At 43.2% G+C, this 19,050-nt stretch overlaps 1 protein-coding gene across 1 annotated transcript; it reads left to right on the forward strand.

Annotated features, from left to right (window-relative positions):
• The first annotated feature begins 971 nt into the window (after positions 1-971).
• Positions 972-18,894, forward strand: LOC115141209 (cannabinoid receptor 2-like). Its single transcript, XM_029679938.2, has 3 exons — positions 972-3,828; positions 11,525-11,639; positions 11,794-18,894. The coding sequence occupies exons 2-3, from the start codon at positions 11,555-11,557 to the stop codon at positions 12,891-12,893; spliced, it is 1,185 nt and encodes a 394-aa protein (XP_029535798.1). The 5' UTR covers positions 972-3,828; positions 11,525-11,554; the 3' UTR covers positions 12,894-18,894.
• The last annotated feature ends 156 nt before the right edge of the window (positions 18,895-19,050 follow it).

A 19,050-nucleotide genomic window follows, 5' to 3' on the forward strand; every position in this document is an offset into this window, starting at 1 on the left:
CCTTTACATCAGACATGATAGTATACAGGGCAGTGGAGAGGAGGATAGTATACTGCCTTTACATCAGACATGATAGTATACAGGGCAGTGGAGAGGAGGATAGTATACTGCCTTTACATCAGACATGATAGTATACAGGGCAGTGGAGAGGAGGATAGTATACTGCCTTTACATCAGACATGATAGTATACAGGGCAGTGGGAGGAGGATAGTATACTGCCTTTACATCAGACATGATAGTATACAGGGCAGTGGAGAGGAGGACAGTATACTGCCTTTACATCAGACATGATAGTATACAGGGCAGTTTATAGTATACTCAGACATGATAGTATACAGGGCAGTGGAGAGGAGGACAGTATACTGCCTTTACATCAGACATGATAGTATACAGGGCAGTGGAGAGGAGGATAGTATACTGCCTTTACATCAGACATGATAGTATACAGGGCAGTGGAGAGGTATGATAGTATACTGCCTTTACATCAGACATGATAGTATACAGGGCAGTGGAGAGGAGGATAGTATACTGCCTTTACATCAGACATGATAGTATACAGGGCAGTGGGAGGAGGAGTATACTGCCTTTACATCAGGATAGTATACTGCCTTTACATCAGACATGATAGTATACAGGGCAGTGGAGAGGAGGATAGTATACTGCCTTTACATCAGACATGATAGTATACAGGGCAGTGGAGAGGAGGATAGTATACTGCCTTTACATCAGACATGATAGTATACAGGGCAGTGGAGAGGAGGATAGTATACTGCCTTTACATCAGACATGATAGTATACAGGGCAGTGGAGAGGAGGATAGTATACTGCCTTTACATCAGACATGATAGTATACAGGGCAGTGGAGAGGAGGATAGTATACTGCCTTTACATCAGACATGATAGTATACAGGGCAGTGGAGAGGAGGATAGTATACTGCCTTTACATCAGACATGATAGTATACAGGGCAGGGGAGAGGAGGATAGTATACTGCCTTTACATCAGACATGATAGTATACAGGGCAGTGGAGAGGAGGATAGTATACTGCCTTTACATCCGACATGGTCGACTAGTGAGTGGGTCAATGCCGGACCAGGCCATCTTTTTCAGTCCAAATGTGTTCAATATATTGTATAACATTCTTCTATGCGTGTTGTAAAGCTAAAACATAGTAAAACATGAATTTACTTCAGATTGCCTATGGGTAAATTAGTTCTTATAACCTGATTAGAATATATTAACATACTTTTTTATTTAATATGTCCTAAATGACAGTTTCTTAATTTAGATAGGCTAATAAAGTATTGTAATTTTCATCCCTGTGGGATTTCTCTCATTTATTATTTCTACGCAACAAACTTCTGCTCAGTTCCTCTACAAACTTTTACCATTCTTGAGTTACTCCAATAGGTATAGTAGTTTTTGCAGATATAGTTTTTCTTCACTCACTGGTTCTTATTGTCGCCCTCTCTTGCTTAAAAACAACATTACATCCTGGTTGTCTCATCGTGCATGGCCATACTTTAGATGAGGTTGTCATAGCAAAAACTCGGTGTCAGTGTGAAAATAATTTCTGTATTGAGCAATATGCAGGAAATACAACTTTTTCACAATGAGGGGAATCTTGACACAATCATGCCACAAGGGAAGAGAATAAAGAACAGATCATATTCAATTGGGGTTTCGAGCTCTCAGTTGTATAAAAAAAAACAATGGTACCATACTGAATAAAGGCTGCAGTACTTTAGAATCAGTGAAAATGTTATCATTATCAACCCCTGTGGAGTAAACACAGTATTTCATTGCACTTAACAGGCCATTTCTGCATCACTATTGGCTGGTTTATGGGTAGCCAGAGGTCACAGTCTCGGTCTCTTCTGTTCTTTAACCTTGTTTCTTCACACATCCTGAAACACAGCCCACTCTCACAGTGAGTGCTCTGTCTCCTCCCAATGCACAATTTGAACTCTTAATGTGCAAATGGAATTGACAAAAGGCAGAAAGCATGGACATGTTAACGGTCTCTTTTACTGCACATTGGGGAAATGAATAAATGTATAAATATATTGGAGAAATGGAAAGGTGAGGTTGGAGAGATGGGGATTAGCCAACCTCTCCATTCATGAGTATTATATGTGTTAGGACATTATTTAGAACATTACAGAGTGATGGCCCGCCCTGAAATAAATAATCTCTTATGACCTTTAATCATCACCTGTACGACTTCAGAACCTGTAGTATTTGTAAATGTAAAACTGGATAGCAAAATGTAATGCCCAGCTCCTAAATGTATAGTCTCACTCAGGTGACATAAATGTATGGCTTCCCTTTCTTTTTTTAACTTCATCCTTCCCCAAGCAGTTTCAGTATATTCTCATGGTAGACCAGTGTCTCACTCTCACTCACTCACTGACTGGTTCTGGGGAGTGGAGATAGGTGGAACTCACTGGCGCTGATGTAGCTGTCATCAGTTTGGTCCATCTTCCTCCTACAACACAGCAGAACTGACAGAAAATAATCCTCACTTGCCTTTATTATTTTCGACTATGATGAGTCCTTTCCCAACAATACAGAGTTACCGGGATCGGACCCCCTTTTTTTCCCCTTCAAATTTCGCCTAAAATGACATACCCAAATCGAACTGCCTATAGATCTGAAGCAAGGATATGCAAATTCTTGATACCTTTGGAAAGGAAACACTTTGAAGTTTGTGGAAATGTGAAATTAATGTAGGAGAATGTAACACATTAGATCTGGTAAAAGATAAGATACTGGGGCGAAGGTTCACCTTCCCTAAGCACACAGACAAGACAACACAAGAGTGGCTTCGGGACAAGTCTCTGAATGTCCTTGAGTGGCCCAGCCAGAACCCGGACTTGAAACCGATCAAACATCTCTGGAGAGACCTGAAAATAGCTGTGCAGTGACGCTCCCCATCCAATGAGCTTGAGAGGATCTGCAGAGAAGAATGGGAGAAACTCCCCAAATACAGATGTGCCAAGCTTTTAGCGTCATACCCAAGAAGATTCGAGGCTCTAATCACTGCCAAATGTGCTTCAACAAAGTACTGAGTACTTATGTAAATGTGATATTTCACTTTTTTACTTTTAATACATTTGCAAAAATGTCTAAAAACCTATTTTTGCTTTGTCATTATGCGGTATTGTGTATAGATTAGCGAGGGAAAAAAATAATTTAATCAATTTTAGAATAAGGCAGTAACATAACAAAATGTGAAAAAAGTCAAGGGGTCTGAAAACTTTCCGAATGCACTGTATATGGGTTAGAATGATGTTGTCTGATTTTTAGTCTGTGACCCATGTGTTGTTTTTTTAATAGCATTTATGAATTGGTACCTCGTTGCATGTTTTAAAGTGACTGTTTATAACGTATAGGTCTGTGAAAGTTGTATTGCCTTGTTGCAGTGTCACAACTTAATTGGCACAGTATGTTTCAACATTTGTGCAGACACTTATGCCAATGTCTCTGTGCGCCAGTAGAGGCTGGTGGGAGGAGCTATAGGAGGACGGGCTGGTATGGAATAAATAGAATGGAGTCTAACGTGTGTTTTCCATATGTTTGATACCGTTCCATTGATTCCATTCCAGCCATTACAATGAGCCCAAAACGCAGAAAGCGTGAACATGTTAGTACTTCAGGGACTGCAAATGGTCAGACATCAGTCTCTGTCTCTCTCTCTCTCTCTCTCTGACTGGTTCTCGGGAGTGGAGTTAGATGGAACTCGGTGGCGCTGTAGCTGAGGTCATCAGTTTGGTCTGTCTTCTTCCTACACCACAACAGAACTGACAGAAAAGCATCCACACAAGGTAAGCACTCTGCCCTTATTCTTGTACTATTTTATACCACGACACAGTCCACCCCATACAGGGCAGAAACATTACCTTCTGGTTTCTGAGCATCATAGAGCAAATAATTATTTGCACAATCTGTTTGAAACCTGTTACGAGGGAAATGCTGAGCATGAGAGCATGATTGTTAGGTTCTGAAGCACAAAGCATGCTCTCCTTAGGATTTTGCATGCATTTAGATGTTAGATGATGCTGTCTGATTTTCAGTCTGGGACCCAGATCAGTCTGTGACCCATGTGTTCTGTTTTTAATAGCATTTATGAATTGGTACCTCATTTCATGTTTTAAAGTGACTGTTTAAAATGCATCCGTCTGTGACAGTCTTCTTGCCTTGTTGCAGTATCACAACTCAGTTGACACAGTATGTTTCAACATTTGTTCAAATGTCTCTGTGGTCATACTGTAAATCTAAGATATTACCCATGAGTCCTTACTCAGTAATAGGTTTGTGTACTTTGCATTAATTAAGACATGTATGAGTGGTCCAACTACCTTCGATGGACAGAAAAGTAGCCTACTGTGACCTGCCAATCAAAAAATATTTCAGGTCCACACAAAGGAGAGGAAAGCCTGAGGTGGTGTAATAAGTGCATATACACTGCCGTCATCTCCCCCAAGAAGAATTAGAAATATTGTCACTAAAGTCAATAAGGGTCTCTGTGAAAAGTAATTTACTTCCTATTTCTCCAGCCCCCATATTCCAAAATATACTTTCATAAAGCAGAACATTTGTGATGAAAAAATAATAATGATGATCATTCAGAACCGGATCAAATGAAAACAAAATGTAAGCAAAAAGTAGGGCACTGGTGCAATGCTGAAAAAAAGTGACCTATTTGTCTGGCTATGAATGTCCTATTTCTATAAAGACAGCACGCACGGCTGTAACTAGAGTTTGAGTTTTAGTGAGGTCCATTTTGAAAGTTGAAGCTCATTGACTGCATTTCTATACAAATTAACATTTCAAATGCTATTTGGAGAACAGAAAAAAAACAAATAAATGAAACCCAGCCATTATCACCTTGGCTGCTGTAGGTTCAGTCACCTAAGTCGATATACAAAAAACACAAATCCAACATTTACCTAGAGCTAACTCTGCAAATAGCACGGCTAGGTGATTTGATGAGTCATAGACAATCGATCAATAACATAATAATATTCTTAGCCAAGGTGATTATCTTTCATGTATAATCTGTGGAAAATATGAGAATAGAAAGGTTCATAATGTCACGGTTCATGAATCCACTGCCTCCTTTTCCTTTTTCTCTCTCGCTCCCGTGTTTGTGTGGGCGTGGTTCCCAATCTCGGCCTGATTGTCTGCGCCAGCTGGAATCACTTATCTTCCCTTTATATGTTCTGTAACCAGTGTTTCTTGTTGTCAGATCGTTGTTACTTCCCTGAGGTTGTGTCGTGTGTCCGTACTCATCTCTCGCCGCCCTTGTGTGGATTATCTGCTGTGCTCCTTCCTACCCATCCGGACACTCTCCCCTGGGTTTCTCAGCACGCTCACATAGGAGGATGCGCCCTAGTCCCTGGGTCGGATTCCGTCTGAGTACAGTCTGTCTGTCCTGTTGCTGCTGTAACCTGTATTCATTAAACCATCGTTGCTTGCATCTTGCATCCGCCTCTGTATTGTTACACATAACTGTTATGAAACATCACAGCACAGTGTAAAAATATATGGCAGCTAGAAATCAAAAGTGGATGGTCTTCAGAGATGGGAGGGGTCGAGGGTAGCTGAAGGCTGGGACTAAAAACAAACAAAAGATAACTGATGTAAAATATACTGTCTGTGAAATGTATGTAGTATGTATAAACTGGAAGTGGAAGCTTAAGTATTGTTGTCCATTAGTTTACTCCAGTTAGGGGAGGGGTGGTAGGGTTAGGGGGGTATTTCTGTTTTACAATGTTATACATTTGCACCATTTTTTTTCTTCTCTTAGTCATTATGGGGTATTGTGTGTAGATTAATGAGGGGAAAAGATAATTGAAATACATTTTAGAATAAGGCTGGAACGTAACAAAATGTGGAAAAAGTGAAGGGGCCTGAATACTTTCCGAATGCACTGTATATGGGGGATTGGGTATGATTCAGACAATTATATTGATAGAAGTCACAGTCTATCTGTAACATTAAAGCTGATCTACCCGATAACATAAAAAACCATACAAAAACCCCCACAGCCTATTACCTATGCAATTGTAATGTTATACCCCTAAAATGGGGAAAATATAAGAAATGATTTACACTGATACGTAGCATCAGCGATGAAGGAAAAAGTATGACATATTTAAAACTGTATTGTTGGCATTTTGATTGCATTCTAATGTATGCCTAGGCCCATGAGGGAAGATAGATCATGTGGAGATGTTCATATTGAAACATCTTGTTTTTTTCCAGTTCCTAACTTGTTTGAGAAGATTAGTACAGATTTTCTCAGGAGACCCCACATGGGGCCCGACCCCAAGTTTGGGAACAACCGTACTAACCACTTTCTCTGCTTCCGTCCTGCATGCATTGCAGCCTGACTCAACCTCACCACTGAGCGCCACATTACTGTCTGTCTCAGTAGCCTACTCTCTGTAAAGCAACGTTATTATGAGAACTTAGTAGTGTATTTTTTGCTCCTGTTGGTTAGGCTCCATTTAACGTTAGCTTCTTACTTCTTCCTTATAGCAGGCTAAGTAGTACTAACAAGAGCCATTCAAAGTTACTGCAATAGAAGTCTCTGCCGGCAGATAGCCAGCTGACTGACATACATTACATTACCAAAAGTATGTGGACACCTGCTCCTCGAACATCTCATTCTAAAATCAAGGGCATTAATATGGAGTTGGTCCCCCCTTTGCTGCTATAACAGCCTCCACTTTTCTGTGAAGGCTTTCCACTAGATGTTGGAACATTGCTGCGGGGACTTGTTTCCATTCACCCACAAGAGCATTAGTGAGGTCGGGCACTGATTTTGGGTGATTAGGCTTGTCTCGCAGACGGCGTTCCAATTCATCCCAAAGGCGTTCGATGGGGTTGAGGTCAGGGCTCTTTGCAGGCCAGTCAAATTCTTCCACACTGATCTCGACAAACCATTTCTGTATTGATCTCGCTTTGTGCATGGGGGCATTGTCATGTTGAAACAGGAAAGGGCCTTCCCCAAACTGTTGCCACAAAGTTGGAAGCACAGAATTATCTAGAATGTCATTGTATGCTGTAGCTTTAAGATTTCCCTTCACTGGAACTTTGGGGCCTAGCCCAAAACATGAAAAACAGCTCCAACCATTATTCCTCCTTCACCAAACTTTACATTTGGCACTATACATTGGGGCAGGTAGCGTTCTCCTAGCATCCGCCAAACCCAGATTTGTCCGTTGGACTGCCAGATGGTGAAGCGTGATTCATCACTCCAGATAACTCGTTTCCACTGCTCCGGAGTCCAGCTGGCGGAGAGCTTCACACAACTCCAGCCGACGCTTGACATTGCGCATGGTGATCTTAGGCTTGTGTGCGGCTGCTTGGCCATGGAATCCAAATTCATGAAGCTCCCGACGAACAGTTCTTGTGCTGACATTGCTTCCAGAGGCAGTTTAGAACTTGGTAGTGAGTGTTGCAACCGAGGACAGATGATTTTTACGCGCTACAAGCTTCAGCACTCGGCGGTACCTTTTTTTGTGCATGTGTGGCCTACCACTTCACAGCTGAACTGTTGTTGCTCCTAGACATTTCCACTTCACAATAACAGCACTTACACTTGACCGGGGCAGCTCTAGCAGGGCAGAAATTTGACGAACTGACTTGTTGGAAAGGTGGCATCCTATGACAGTGCCACTTTGAAAGTCACTGAGCTCTTCAGTAAGGCCATTCTACTGCCATTGTTTGTTTATGGAGATTGCATGGGTGACTGCTTGATTTTATATACCTGTCAGCTACTGGTGTGGCTGATATAGTGGAATCCACTAATTTGAAGGGGTGTCCAAATACTTTTGTATATAGAATGCGTTCGGAAAGTATTCAGATCCCTTGACTTTTTCGACATTTTGTTACATTACAGCCTTATTCTAAAATGGATTAAATAAAAACATTCCTTATCAATCTACACACAATACACTTTAATGACAAAGCAAAAACTGGTTTTTAGAATTTTTTGCTCATGTATTAAAAATAAAAACAGAAATACCTTATTTACAGAAGTATTCAGCCCCTTTGCTATGCGATTCAAAATTGAGCTCATCTGCATCCTGATTCCATTGATCATCATTGAGATGTTTCGACAATTAAACTAAATGTAATTGATTGGACATGATTTGGAAATGCACACACCTGTCTATTTAAAGGTCCCACAGTTGACAGTGCATGTCAGAGCAAAAACCAATCCATGAGGTCGAAGGTATTGTCCGTGGAACTCCGAGACAGGATTGTGACGAGGAACAAATCTGGGGAAGGGTACCAAAACATTTGTGCAGCATTGAAGGTCCCCAAGAACACAGTGGCCTCCGTCAGTTGGGAACCACCAAGACTCTTCCTAGAGCTGGCCTCCCGGCCAAACAGAGTAATTGGGGGAGAACGGCCATGGTCAGGGAGGTGACCAAGAACCTGATGGTCACTCTGACAGAGCTCCTGAGTTCCTTTGTGGAGATGGGACTACCTTCCAGAAAGACAACCATCTCTGCAGCACTGCACCAATCTGGCCTTTATGGTAGAGTGGCCAGATGGAAACCACTCCTCAGTAAAAGGCACATGACAGCCCGCTTGGAGTGTGCCAAAAGGCAACTAAAGACTCTCAGACCATGAGAAATGAGATTCTTTGGTCTAATGAAACCAAGATTGAAATCTTTGGCGTGAATGCCAAGCGTCATGTCTGGAGGAAACGTGGCCCACATCTCTACAGTGAAACATGGTGGTGACAGCATCATGCTGTGGGGATGTTTTTCAGCGGCAGGGAATAGGAGATTAGTTAGGATCGAGGGAAAGATGAACAGAGCAAAGTGCAGAGAGATTCTTGATGAATACCTTCTCCAGAGCGCTCAGGACCTCAGACTGGGGTGAAGGTTTACCTTCCAACAAGTACAACGACCCAAAGCACACAGCCAAGACAACACAGGAGTGAACATCTCTGGAGAGACCTGAAAATAGCTGTGCAGCGACAATAAGAATGGGAGAAACTCCACAGATACAGGCTTGCCAAGCTAGTAGCGTCATACCTAAGAAGGCTGTAATCGCTGCCAAAGGTGCTTCAACAAAGTACTGATCAATTAATCTGAATACTTATGTAAATGTGATAGATTTTGTATTATAAATTAGCAAAAATGTCTTAACTTGTATTTGCTTTGTTATTTATGGGGTATTGTGTGTAGATTGATTTAGGGAAAATCAATTAATCAATTTTAGTGTAAGGCAGTAACGTAGCGTGGAAAAAGTCATGGGGTCTGAATACTTTCCGAATGAACTGTATAGTGCATCTATAAGTGCGTATTTACCAGTTGTGCGCTCATTCCTCAAGAGTCGGTTTTTGTTTGTAGACATGGCAGTAGTAGCGGGAGGGTCAAATTGACAAAATTGCCTTTTGTCCGGCGTCTCACAAACAGCATTTTCTTCCTCGTGTGGTTTTCTGGCAGACTAGATGCTGTGTTGAGAATTGCTGCCTTTCGCAGGTCGGAGTGTGGATTGCACACTTAAATTACACCCCCATCTAACCCTGCACCTATACACTATCCCCAAAAGCCACCACCCCATCCCACTGCTTTCTCCCTAAATGATCATAAACCAGGACATTGGCCTGGGAGGCTGGAACCCCTTCTCTCAAAACCTCCTGTAGATCTTCTGCACGAAAATCTTTCACCCAAATATTTCTCTGCTGCTGTAACGACGAGATCTATCTTCATCAGTTCAGTGCAGTTGATCACCATGGCTATAAACACAATAAATCCAACCTTACTCATCCTCTCTGGATCCCTCTCTTCAGGCCTACTCACTGGGGGGCTCCCAGTCGGGTCACTCACCCTTGAGCTATCCTCTACTCTCTTCACTGCCACAGCATAGGAAACTTTCTGTCCCACTGTAACTCTGGCAATCTCAACCCGTCTCTCTTACACAGGGCACTTTGGATCACCTGCGGCATGGACACCCCACAGTTGTCACACATTGTTTTCTCTATCCCAACTGTACACTTCCTCTGACTATGTCCTCCTAAACATTTCTCACATCGTGGGAACTCCCTTCTACACACGGCTGCAACATGTCCAAATTATTGGCACCTAAATCACTGTAGCGGGTTTGTAACATAGGCCCTCACAGAATAGCAAATATAACTTAACCTCTGTGTCAAAGCTCAACAAGACAGACAAGGTATTCTCAGTCTCGCCAAAAGGCGGGTGTCACAAACACCAGGAATATTATTTTTCATATGATCCACCTCTACAATCAACACTACCCCACTGATCACTCCTTTTAGCGGCGCCCTGCTCCAGAGTGCAAAGCACTACACAGGTTGAGCCCTGAGTCGCGTGATGCAAAGCAAAGAGATCCTAACGGTTCTCAAGGGAGCATGTAGACTTATCAGTAAGTTTACTTGGTTTGTATTCAGGAGACAAAAGTGTGTACACAGGAGACACATGATCTATTCCGCACTTCTGCATTGAGGAGTAGAGGGGTGTGCAGTGAGTTTGCACAACGTCAGCAGCATCTCTAGACTAGTCGCCTATTGAGCCGACTGCGAGCTGGGGTAGTTTGTTTCACGTCCATGGAGGCAAATCCAGGGTGACGCAGGCGAACATGATTCCACTTGTTCCCATAGAGGCAAGTGCGATAAGAACTCAGTCAGATCAAGAATATAAGCGTTCTGAGCTTTGATCAATGCTGGGAGCAATATTTAGATTATTGAATATTGAGTTGCACCCCTTTTTGCCCTCAGAACAGCCTCAATTCGTCGGGGCATGGACTCTACAAGGTGTCAAAAGCGTTCCCCAGGGATGCTGACCCAATGCTTCCCACAATTGTGTCAAGTTGGCTCGATGTCCTTTGGGGGACCATTCTTGATACACACGGGAAACTGTTGAGCTTGAAAAGTGAGAGCATCAAGGTCGAAGTGAGACATATCTAGAGGTATCTTTATGTCTATTGATGATGCATTTGTTTTTACCGTGCCTCTTGAGGTGGGCTAGAAGGGATGGATTTTTCTCTGCTGTAAATAGACAGAGTTTTGTTTTGAGGTGATAAAACAGGTCCCCGTGTTTAAATGGTTGTTTCCCGCAGAATGTCTGAAGCTTGTTTTTGGTGGATTTCATTCTCTGCTGGTTTTTGAATTAAACACATTCTCAAGACATTTATTAGCACATTTTCGCCATAAAGAGACCCTGAAATGATTCCGGAAGGAGGCAATTCCTTCTCACAACGCATTGGAGGAAAGGGTCAGAGGTTCCTCCCCTTGGACCGTCTCCTCCGATGCGTTTTGAGAAGGAAGCGAGGAACGGACATGCGAAAAGTCAAGGAAGTACAATTTGAGATGCACCATTCAGGAAATTCTGTTTAAGCAATCAGAGATAATGTCGCCATCCAGTGGTCACATTTGGTACTGTCTGATGACTTGTGACCCATCTGCATTTCTATGGGTATGTACAGTATGAGAACAATGTTCATACATTTCCCCTCTGCACCTCTAAGTAGATCTCAGAGCTAACCCCTGACCTGAAAGAGATGGATGGATGGGACAAACCTGTAGGGTCCTCTGTAGGGGCCATGATGTCCAAAGACAATGGCAGCACCCCCACATCACCTCTGGGTATGTATATTAGAATATTATGTCATTATATTTTAAATAGAATAACTTTGTAATAGAGACGCAGGATGATAATGATCGGTAATGTGAGTTGACATTGGCTGCCATACAACATAAGCCAATCACTGATGTCTGAATTGTGTTCCTGTGTCAACAGCCAACCGGTCCTGTGCGGACCTGAAGTGCTATATGGTTCTGTTCGAGGCGGAGAAGACAGCCATCGGCTCCATCTGTTTCCTGGCCGGACCCTTCACTTTCCTGGAGAATGCTTTGGTCCTGGGTGTGATCGCCGCCACGGCCTCCCTGCGCCAGCGCCCCTCCTACCTCTTCATCGGCAGCCTGGCCCTGGCTGATGTCTTTGCCAGCTGCTTCTTCACCACCAGCTTCCTGGACTTCCACCTGTTCCACCGCCTTGATGGTCCCATCGCCTACCTCTTCAAGCTGGGCGGGGTGACGATGGCTTTCACCGGCTCGGTGGGAAGTCTTCTGCTGACTGCTCTGGACCGCTATCTGTGTATACATCAGGCGTCGAGTTATAAAGTGGTGTTGACGCGCCGCAGGGCCCTGTTGGCTCTCCTTGCCCTGTGGAGCGCCACCATCCTCATCTCCTTCCTCCCTCTGATGGGCTGGATGTGCCCCACAGGGCTCAGCCCACCCTGCTCTCGCCTCTTCCCATACATCGACCACCGCTACCTGGCCTGCTGGGTCAGCTTCATCCTGGTGCTGCTGACACTCATCCTGAGCGCCTACGCTCTGATCCTGTGGAGGGCCAATCGGCATGAGGCCTCCATGACGGGCCTCCAGGGGGCGCCTACCGGTGGTCAGGCCCGCATGCGGCTGGACATCCGATTGGCACGTACCCTGGGCCTGATTCTGCTCATAATGGTGGGCTGTTGGCTGCCGACCCTCTCCTTCATGCTGGCAGATATCTCGGTGCAGCTCACACACACCCAGCAGAGGGCCTTTGCTTTCTGCAGCACCATGTGCCTGGTCAACTCAGCCGTCAACCCACTGCTGTATGCCCTGCGCTGCCGGGAGCTGAGGGTGGCACTGATGCGGCTGTTGGGGGGCCTGAGTGAGGGGCTGGGGTGCTGCCAGAGGCACGTAGGGAGAGACTCGACCACTACCCTTCCCTTAGGCGAGGGCAACAGCTGTAGCGCGCACTCCGAGAGTGAGGCGCCCAGACTCGTTAGCTGCCGACCGAACACAGTCTCAGAAATGGTTGGCAAGCAGCAGCTGGACATGACTGGAAAATGAGAAGGGGTGAGAGGCTTACTGTATATCAGGGTTATTGTAGTGGAGTGTTGTGAACTTGTGTTTCTTCTGTTGTGTTCATAGTGATGAGGAGGTAATGTCTCTAAAATGAACTGTGATAACAGGGACTAAAACAAAGATATAGACCATGTTACCATAAATTGTGTTGACCCACCTACAAGCCAAGTCACTACGAGATAATATTATTTTATTATTTGTCCAAGGGACACGTTTTTTTTACATGGTTTTTACAAACCAGTAGAAATTAGGGGAATTATCCCAAATTAACACCTTTGGGAAAACAACAGCATTGTTAATGTTGGCAGTGCAAATGTAGATAGCTATGTGTATCCTATGCTTGTTTTAGCTTGAGTGTTTGTCCTTTAGCGTCCAGAAGAGGATCCTGCCGTGTTCCCATCTGCACATATACACCTGTCCTGAACAGAGGCCCTATGGATTGCAAACAATGTTCTCCACATGTGACTGTGAGCAGTGTCGAGATCAGAGGTGTAGGCAAGGCAGAGCCTGAGTGGGTCCACTCAGGAAAAAAAAAGAGGTCCACTCAGATTTTGATTTGTTATTATTATTATTTATTTTTTTAAATGTAATGCTCTTTACTTGTCAGTGTTCCAAATGGGATATTATGTATTTTACCTAAATATGCAAACATAGCAAGCAGTGCACTGGGTTAGTCAGATTTGATTAAATATAACAAAACAGATGACCTGGAATGACATCACTTGCCAAAAAGAACTAACTGAAAGCCATACCCCCAATGAGCAACGAATATGACTGCATTGAGGCATATGTCACTGTGCTTCTATGGCTATATGCACCATGCCACTACCTATTTCATTTGTTCATTTAGCAAACAAGACAGCTCAAAATCCAGCGCCTTTATCACATTCTACACACCTATATTTTCGTTTTAATTTAAAATTAAAAATCCTACATTTTCTCTCAGCCTCATGGGAAAATGTGTAGAATAGCATTAGATGAGCTAATAAAAAGGCACATAAACCTCTAAACCCTATGGCAAAATGTGTAAAATAAAATTGGGGGCCCAGACATATTTCTACAGGCCCAACCAACAACATATTTCTGGCTACGCCACTGGTTGAGATGAGTGGGGCACTGGTTGAGATGAGTGGGGCACAGGTCAGAAAGATAGAGAGTCACACAACACAGAGACTAGAACACTCTTTTCTATAGAACACTATAAATAGAAACTATAGTTCACAAGTCATTTTAGTAGATCAATCACAAAACAATCAAACACAAAAGGTAGATGTTTTGTCTTGTTATCGAAATAACATTTTATGTGTCACAAGCTTCTTAAACAACAGGTGTAGACTATCAGTGAAATGCTTACCCACGGGTCCTTTTCCAACAATGCAGAGTTAAAGAGAAAAATAGAAATAGTGATATGAGGAATAAATACACAGTGAATAATGAATAACAATAACAAGTTAAAACTCTAAGCCAAACTGCACTGCTGCTAAGACAATTTGGTGTTTACTCTGCAGAATTTGAAACAAAGTGTTGTGTGTTTATAGTCCTCCCCCTCCCTCAAGAGGACAATCCTTCTGAACACAGATGACAGCCTGAAGACAGGGAGTCTGCCATTTCAGGTCAGAAAATAGTGGGGGGAAAAGGACAGACAGCATGGTTTATGTGAGGGGGTGAGATGGCAGAGACTAGATAGAGAGACAGTCATTTCTGGGTAACAATTAAGTACCTTACTGTGATTATTTTCAATTAAAATGGTCAAAAAAACTCTGCAAAAAAAACCTCAGCAAAAAACAAATGTCCCTTTTTCAGGACCCTGTCTTTCAATTTGGAAAAATCCAAATAACTTCACATCTTCATTGTAAAGGGTTTAAACACAGTTTCCCATGCTTGTTCAATGAAAAAAACAATTAATGAACATGCACCTGTGGAACGGTCGATAAGACACTAACAGCTTACGGTAGACAATTAAGGTCAGAGTTATGAAAACTTAGGACAATAAAGAGGCCTTTCTACTTACTCTGAAAAACACCAAAAGAAAAATGCCCAGGGTCCCTGCTCATCTGCGTGAACGTGCCTTAGGCATGCTGCAAGGAGGCACGAGGACTGCAGATGTGTCCAGGGCAATAAATTGCAATGTCCGTACTGTGAGACGCCTAAGACAGCGCTACAGGGAGACAGGACGGACAGCTGATCATCCTCGCAGTGGCAGACCACGTGTAACAACACCTGCACAGGATCGGTACATCTGAACATCACTCCTGCAGGACAGGTACAGGATGGCAACAACAACTGCCCGAGTTACACCAGGAACGCACAATCCCTCCATCAGTGCGGGCTAGAGCCATTCCCCCCAGAAATGTCCGGGAACTTGCAGGTGCCTTGGTGGAAGAGTGGGATAACATCTCACAGAAAGAACTGGCAAATTTGGTGCAGTCCATGAGGAGGAAATGCATTGCAGTATTTAATGCAGCTGGTGGCCACACTTTTGATTTTGACACCCCCCCTTTGTTCAGGGACACATTATTCAATTTCTGTCAGTCACATGGCTGTGGAACTTGATCAGTTTACGTCTCAGTTGTTGAATCTTGTTAGGTTCATACAAATATTTACACATGTTAAGTTTGCTGAAAATAAATGCAGCTGACAGTGGGAGGAAGTTTATTTTTTTGCTGAGTTTAGATGGGTTGTCTGACAGTGTCACAAATTACAGTATGTGCAGGCATCGATGTGGCCGGAACGACTCTGTGATCTCACTCTCCGTACCAGAAATGACTGGGTGATCTCACTCTCCGTAGGCCAGACGGAATACCAGGATGCTTACTTAGTGCATGTGCTGACCAGCTGGCAATTGTCTTCACTGACATTTTTAACCTCTGTCTTACCCAGGTTGTAATACCTGCTTGTTTCAAGCAGACCACCATAGTCCTCTCGCCCAAGAACGCCAAGGTAACCTCCCTAAATGACTATAGCCCATGTAGCACTCACAGCTATAGCCATGAAATACGTTAAAAGGCTGGTTTGGCTCACATCAACACCATCATCCCAGATAACTTAAATTTGCATACCACCCCAACAGATCCACAGATGACCAATCTCTATTGCACTCCACACTGCCCTCACCCACACGGACAAAAGGAATACCTATGTAAGAATGCTGTTCATTGATTACAGCTCAGCATTCAACACCATAGTCCCCTCCAAGCTCATCACCAAGCTCAGGACCATGGGACGGAACATCTCCCCCTGCAACTGGATCCTGGACTTTCTGACGGGCTGCCCTCAGTCATTGAGGGTAGGCAACAACACATCTGCAACGCTGACCATCAACATGGGGGCCACTCAAGGGTGTGTGCTTAGTCCCCTCCTGTACTCCCTGTTCACCCACAACTGCGTGTTCACACACGACTCCCAACACCATCATCAAGTTTGCTGATGACACGACAGTGGTAGGACTGATCAACAACAACGATGAGACAGCCTTTAGGGAGGAGGTCAGAGACCTGGCAATGTGGTGCCAAGACAACAACTTCTACCTCAACATCAGCAAGACAAAGGAGCTAATCGTAGACTACAGGAAACAGAGGGGCAAGCACGCCCCCATCCACATTGATGGGGCTGTAGTGAAGCGGGTCGAGAGTGTTCAAGTTCCTCTGTGTCTACATCACTAAGGAATTAACATGGTCTAGACACACCGTTGTGAAGAGGGAACGACAGCGCCTCTCCCCCCTCAGGAGGCAGAAAAGATTTGGTATGGGCTCAAAAAGTTCTACAGCTGCGCCATTGATAGCATCTTGACTAGCTGCATCACCGCTTGGCATGGCAACTGCAAGACACGGGACCAAAAGGCGCTACAGAGGGTGGTGAGTACGGCCCAGTACATCACTAGGGGCAAGCTCTCTGCCATTCAGGACCTTTATACCAGGCGGTGTCAGAGGAAAGCCCAAAAAATTGTCAAAGACTCCAGCCATCCAAGCCACAGACTATCTGCTACCGTACGGCAAGCGTTACCATTGCACTAAGACTGGAACCAACAGGACCCCGAACAGCTTCTATCCCCACATCATAAGACTGTTAAACAGGACTGCTAAATAGCTAATCAAATGGCTACCCAGACCACCTGAATTGTCCCTTTTTGAACTAAACTATCATGCACTGATACACACTGGACACTACCTACACACATACTTACACTCACACACACACACTAAATATGTCCATGCACAACATGCATACTACTGATTCACATACGCTGCCACATACATATCCTGTTGCTTAGTCACTTTACCCTTACCTATGTGTACATAGCTACCTCAATTTCCTGGTACCCCTGCACATCGACTCAGTACTGGTACTCCCTGTATATAGCCATGTTATTGTTATTCACTGTGTATTTATTCCTTGTCTCACTATTTCTAGTTTTACTTCTTTATCTTTAACTGCATTGTTGGGAAAAGACCTGTAAGTACGAATTTCACTGTTAGTCAACACCTGTTGTTTACAAAGCACAAAGCATATGACAAAGAACATTTGATTTGAAGCAGTGCTTTGTTATGATTCTGAACAGTCAGATAGCAAGCAACAACGACAAGAAGCTGCCATGTGTGGAATCGTAGGTTGCTCATTTCAGCTAGTTGTATTTTTATTTATTTATTTTACCTTTATTTAACTAGGCAAGTCAGTTAAGAACAAATTCTTATTTTCAATGACGGCCTAGAAACAGTGGGTTAACTGCCTGTTCAGGGGCAGAACGACAGATTTGTTTGTACCTTGTCAGCTCGGGGGTTTGAACTTGCAACCTTCCGGTTACTAGTCCAACACTCTAACCACCTCTTGTTCTTGATACCATGTCTTATTTTGAGGTGTTTTGACTTATTTCATGTCAATGTTAATATGGCTCAAATTTGCCAGCTAGTTAACCAACAACTGTAAAAATGTATTTGAGAGACAATAAGTGCTCATTGTGCAAATTTATTTGTTTTCAATAAACATTTGGCGATGAAATATAGTTTACATGTTGTCAACAATGTAAGCCAACCCCATCTGTTTTGCCCCATCGTTGCACATGTGTCGGTTTTGTTGCTTAACAACCAACCCATCTATTGGTCTATTAACTCATTTATCGCCTGGGGATGTCACCATGCAGGCAGGCCAAAACTTCATCCCGGCAAAAGTGTATTTTCAAACAGCTCTTACACTAAAGGAGCATTATCATAATTTGAATAATTTCACAGTATTATTCCAACCTCAGTGTGGAAATATATATATATATATGTGTAAAATACACCAGGAAATCAAGTTATATATAAAATACATAAAATATAAAATACACCAGGAAATCAAGTTTTTGACTGCACTGGGCCTTTAAGGGAATGTGGCACACAAGATGACCACAAATAATTCATCCATGTCAATACATAAAGCATGTCCCTCCCAGGTACTAGGGACCAGAAACCCAATGGATAACTCACTAATGATTTGACTTCAATGTTTATGTGTAACCATACATTAAATGTTACACTCTGAATAAAAAATATGAGAATAAATTAATCTAAAAGGACACATTCAATTGCTCAGCAGAAAAAGAACACAAAGCCTGCAGATCTACATTGTGCTTGGCCCCATTAACGCTTTGTGGGGGTGAAGTGATAAAATGTCAACTTGATTCATTTAACCGAGAGCCTCCTCAACTGTGCATCACATGAATAAACGTGTCTGGTGTGTGCTTCAGTATCACCCCTTCTATCCACACACAGTGAGCTTGCAGCTACAACATATTGCCTCAGTGTCAGTGACCATTGAGGGTCACTTTGACAATGGTAGAGATATAAGCCATGGGGAGAGACCTATAATGACATGACATGCTAATGTCCATCATGCAAAAATAAATCTCCCCTGTGCAGAGGGCTCTAGGCTACATGGTATGCAATGCAATGTATCATTTCACCTGTAGTGTCACAATGGACTCAGTATGTCATTAAATGCATCACAATTAGCAAATGTTTAGGATGTATTCTTGCAGAGACAGTGACATATTAACATATTAACCTACCTTAGCAAAATCTGTCAATTTGTGGTTCAAAGGTTTTCCCTGTGATATTCTTTGCAATATCGAAAACACATGGATGAAATAATATGAAGGCAAAAAGCA

The sequence above is a fragment of the Oncorhynchus nerka genome, linkage group LG14 (genome assembly GCF_034236695.1).
Source record: "Oncorhynchus nerka isolate Pitt River linkage group LG14, Oner_Uvic_2.0, whole genome shotgun sequence".
NCBI classification, from domain to species: Eukaryota; Metazoa; Chordata; class Actinopteri; order Salmoniformes; family Salmonidae; genus Oncorhynchus; species Oncorhynchus nerka.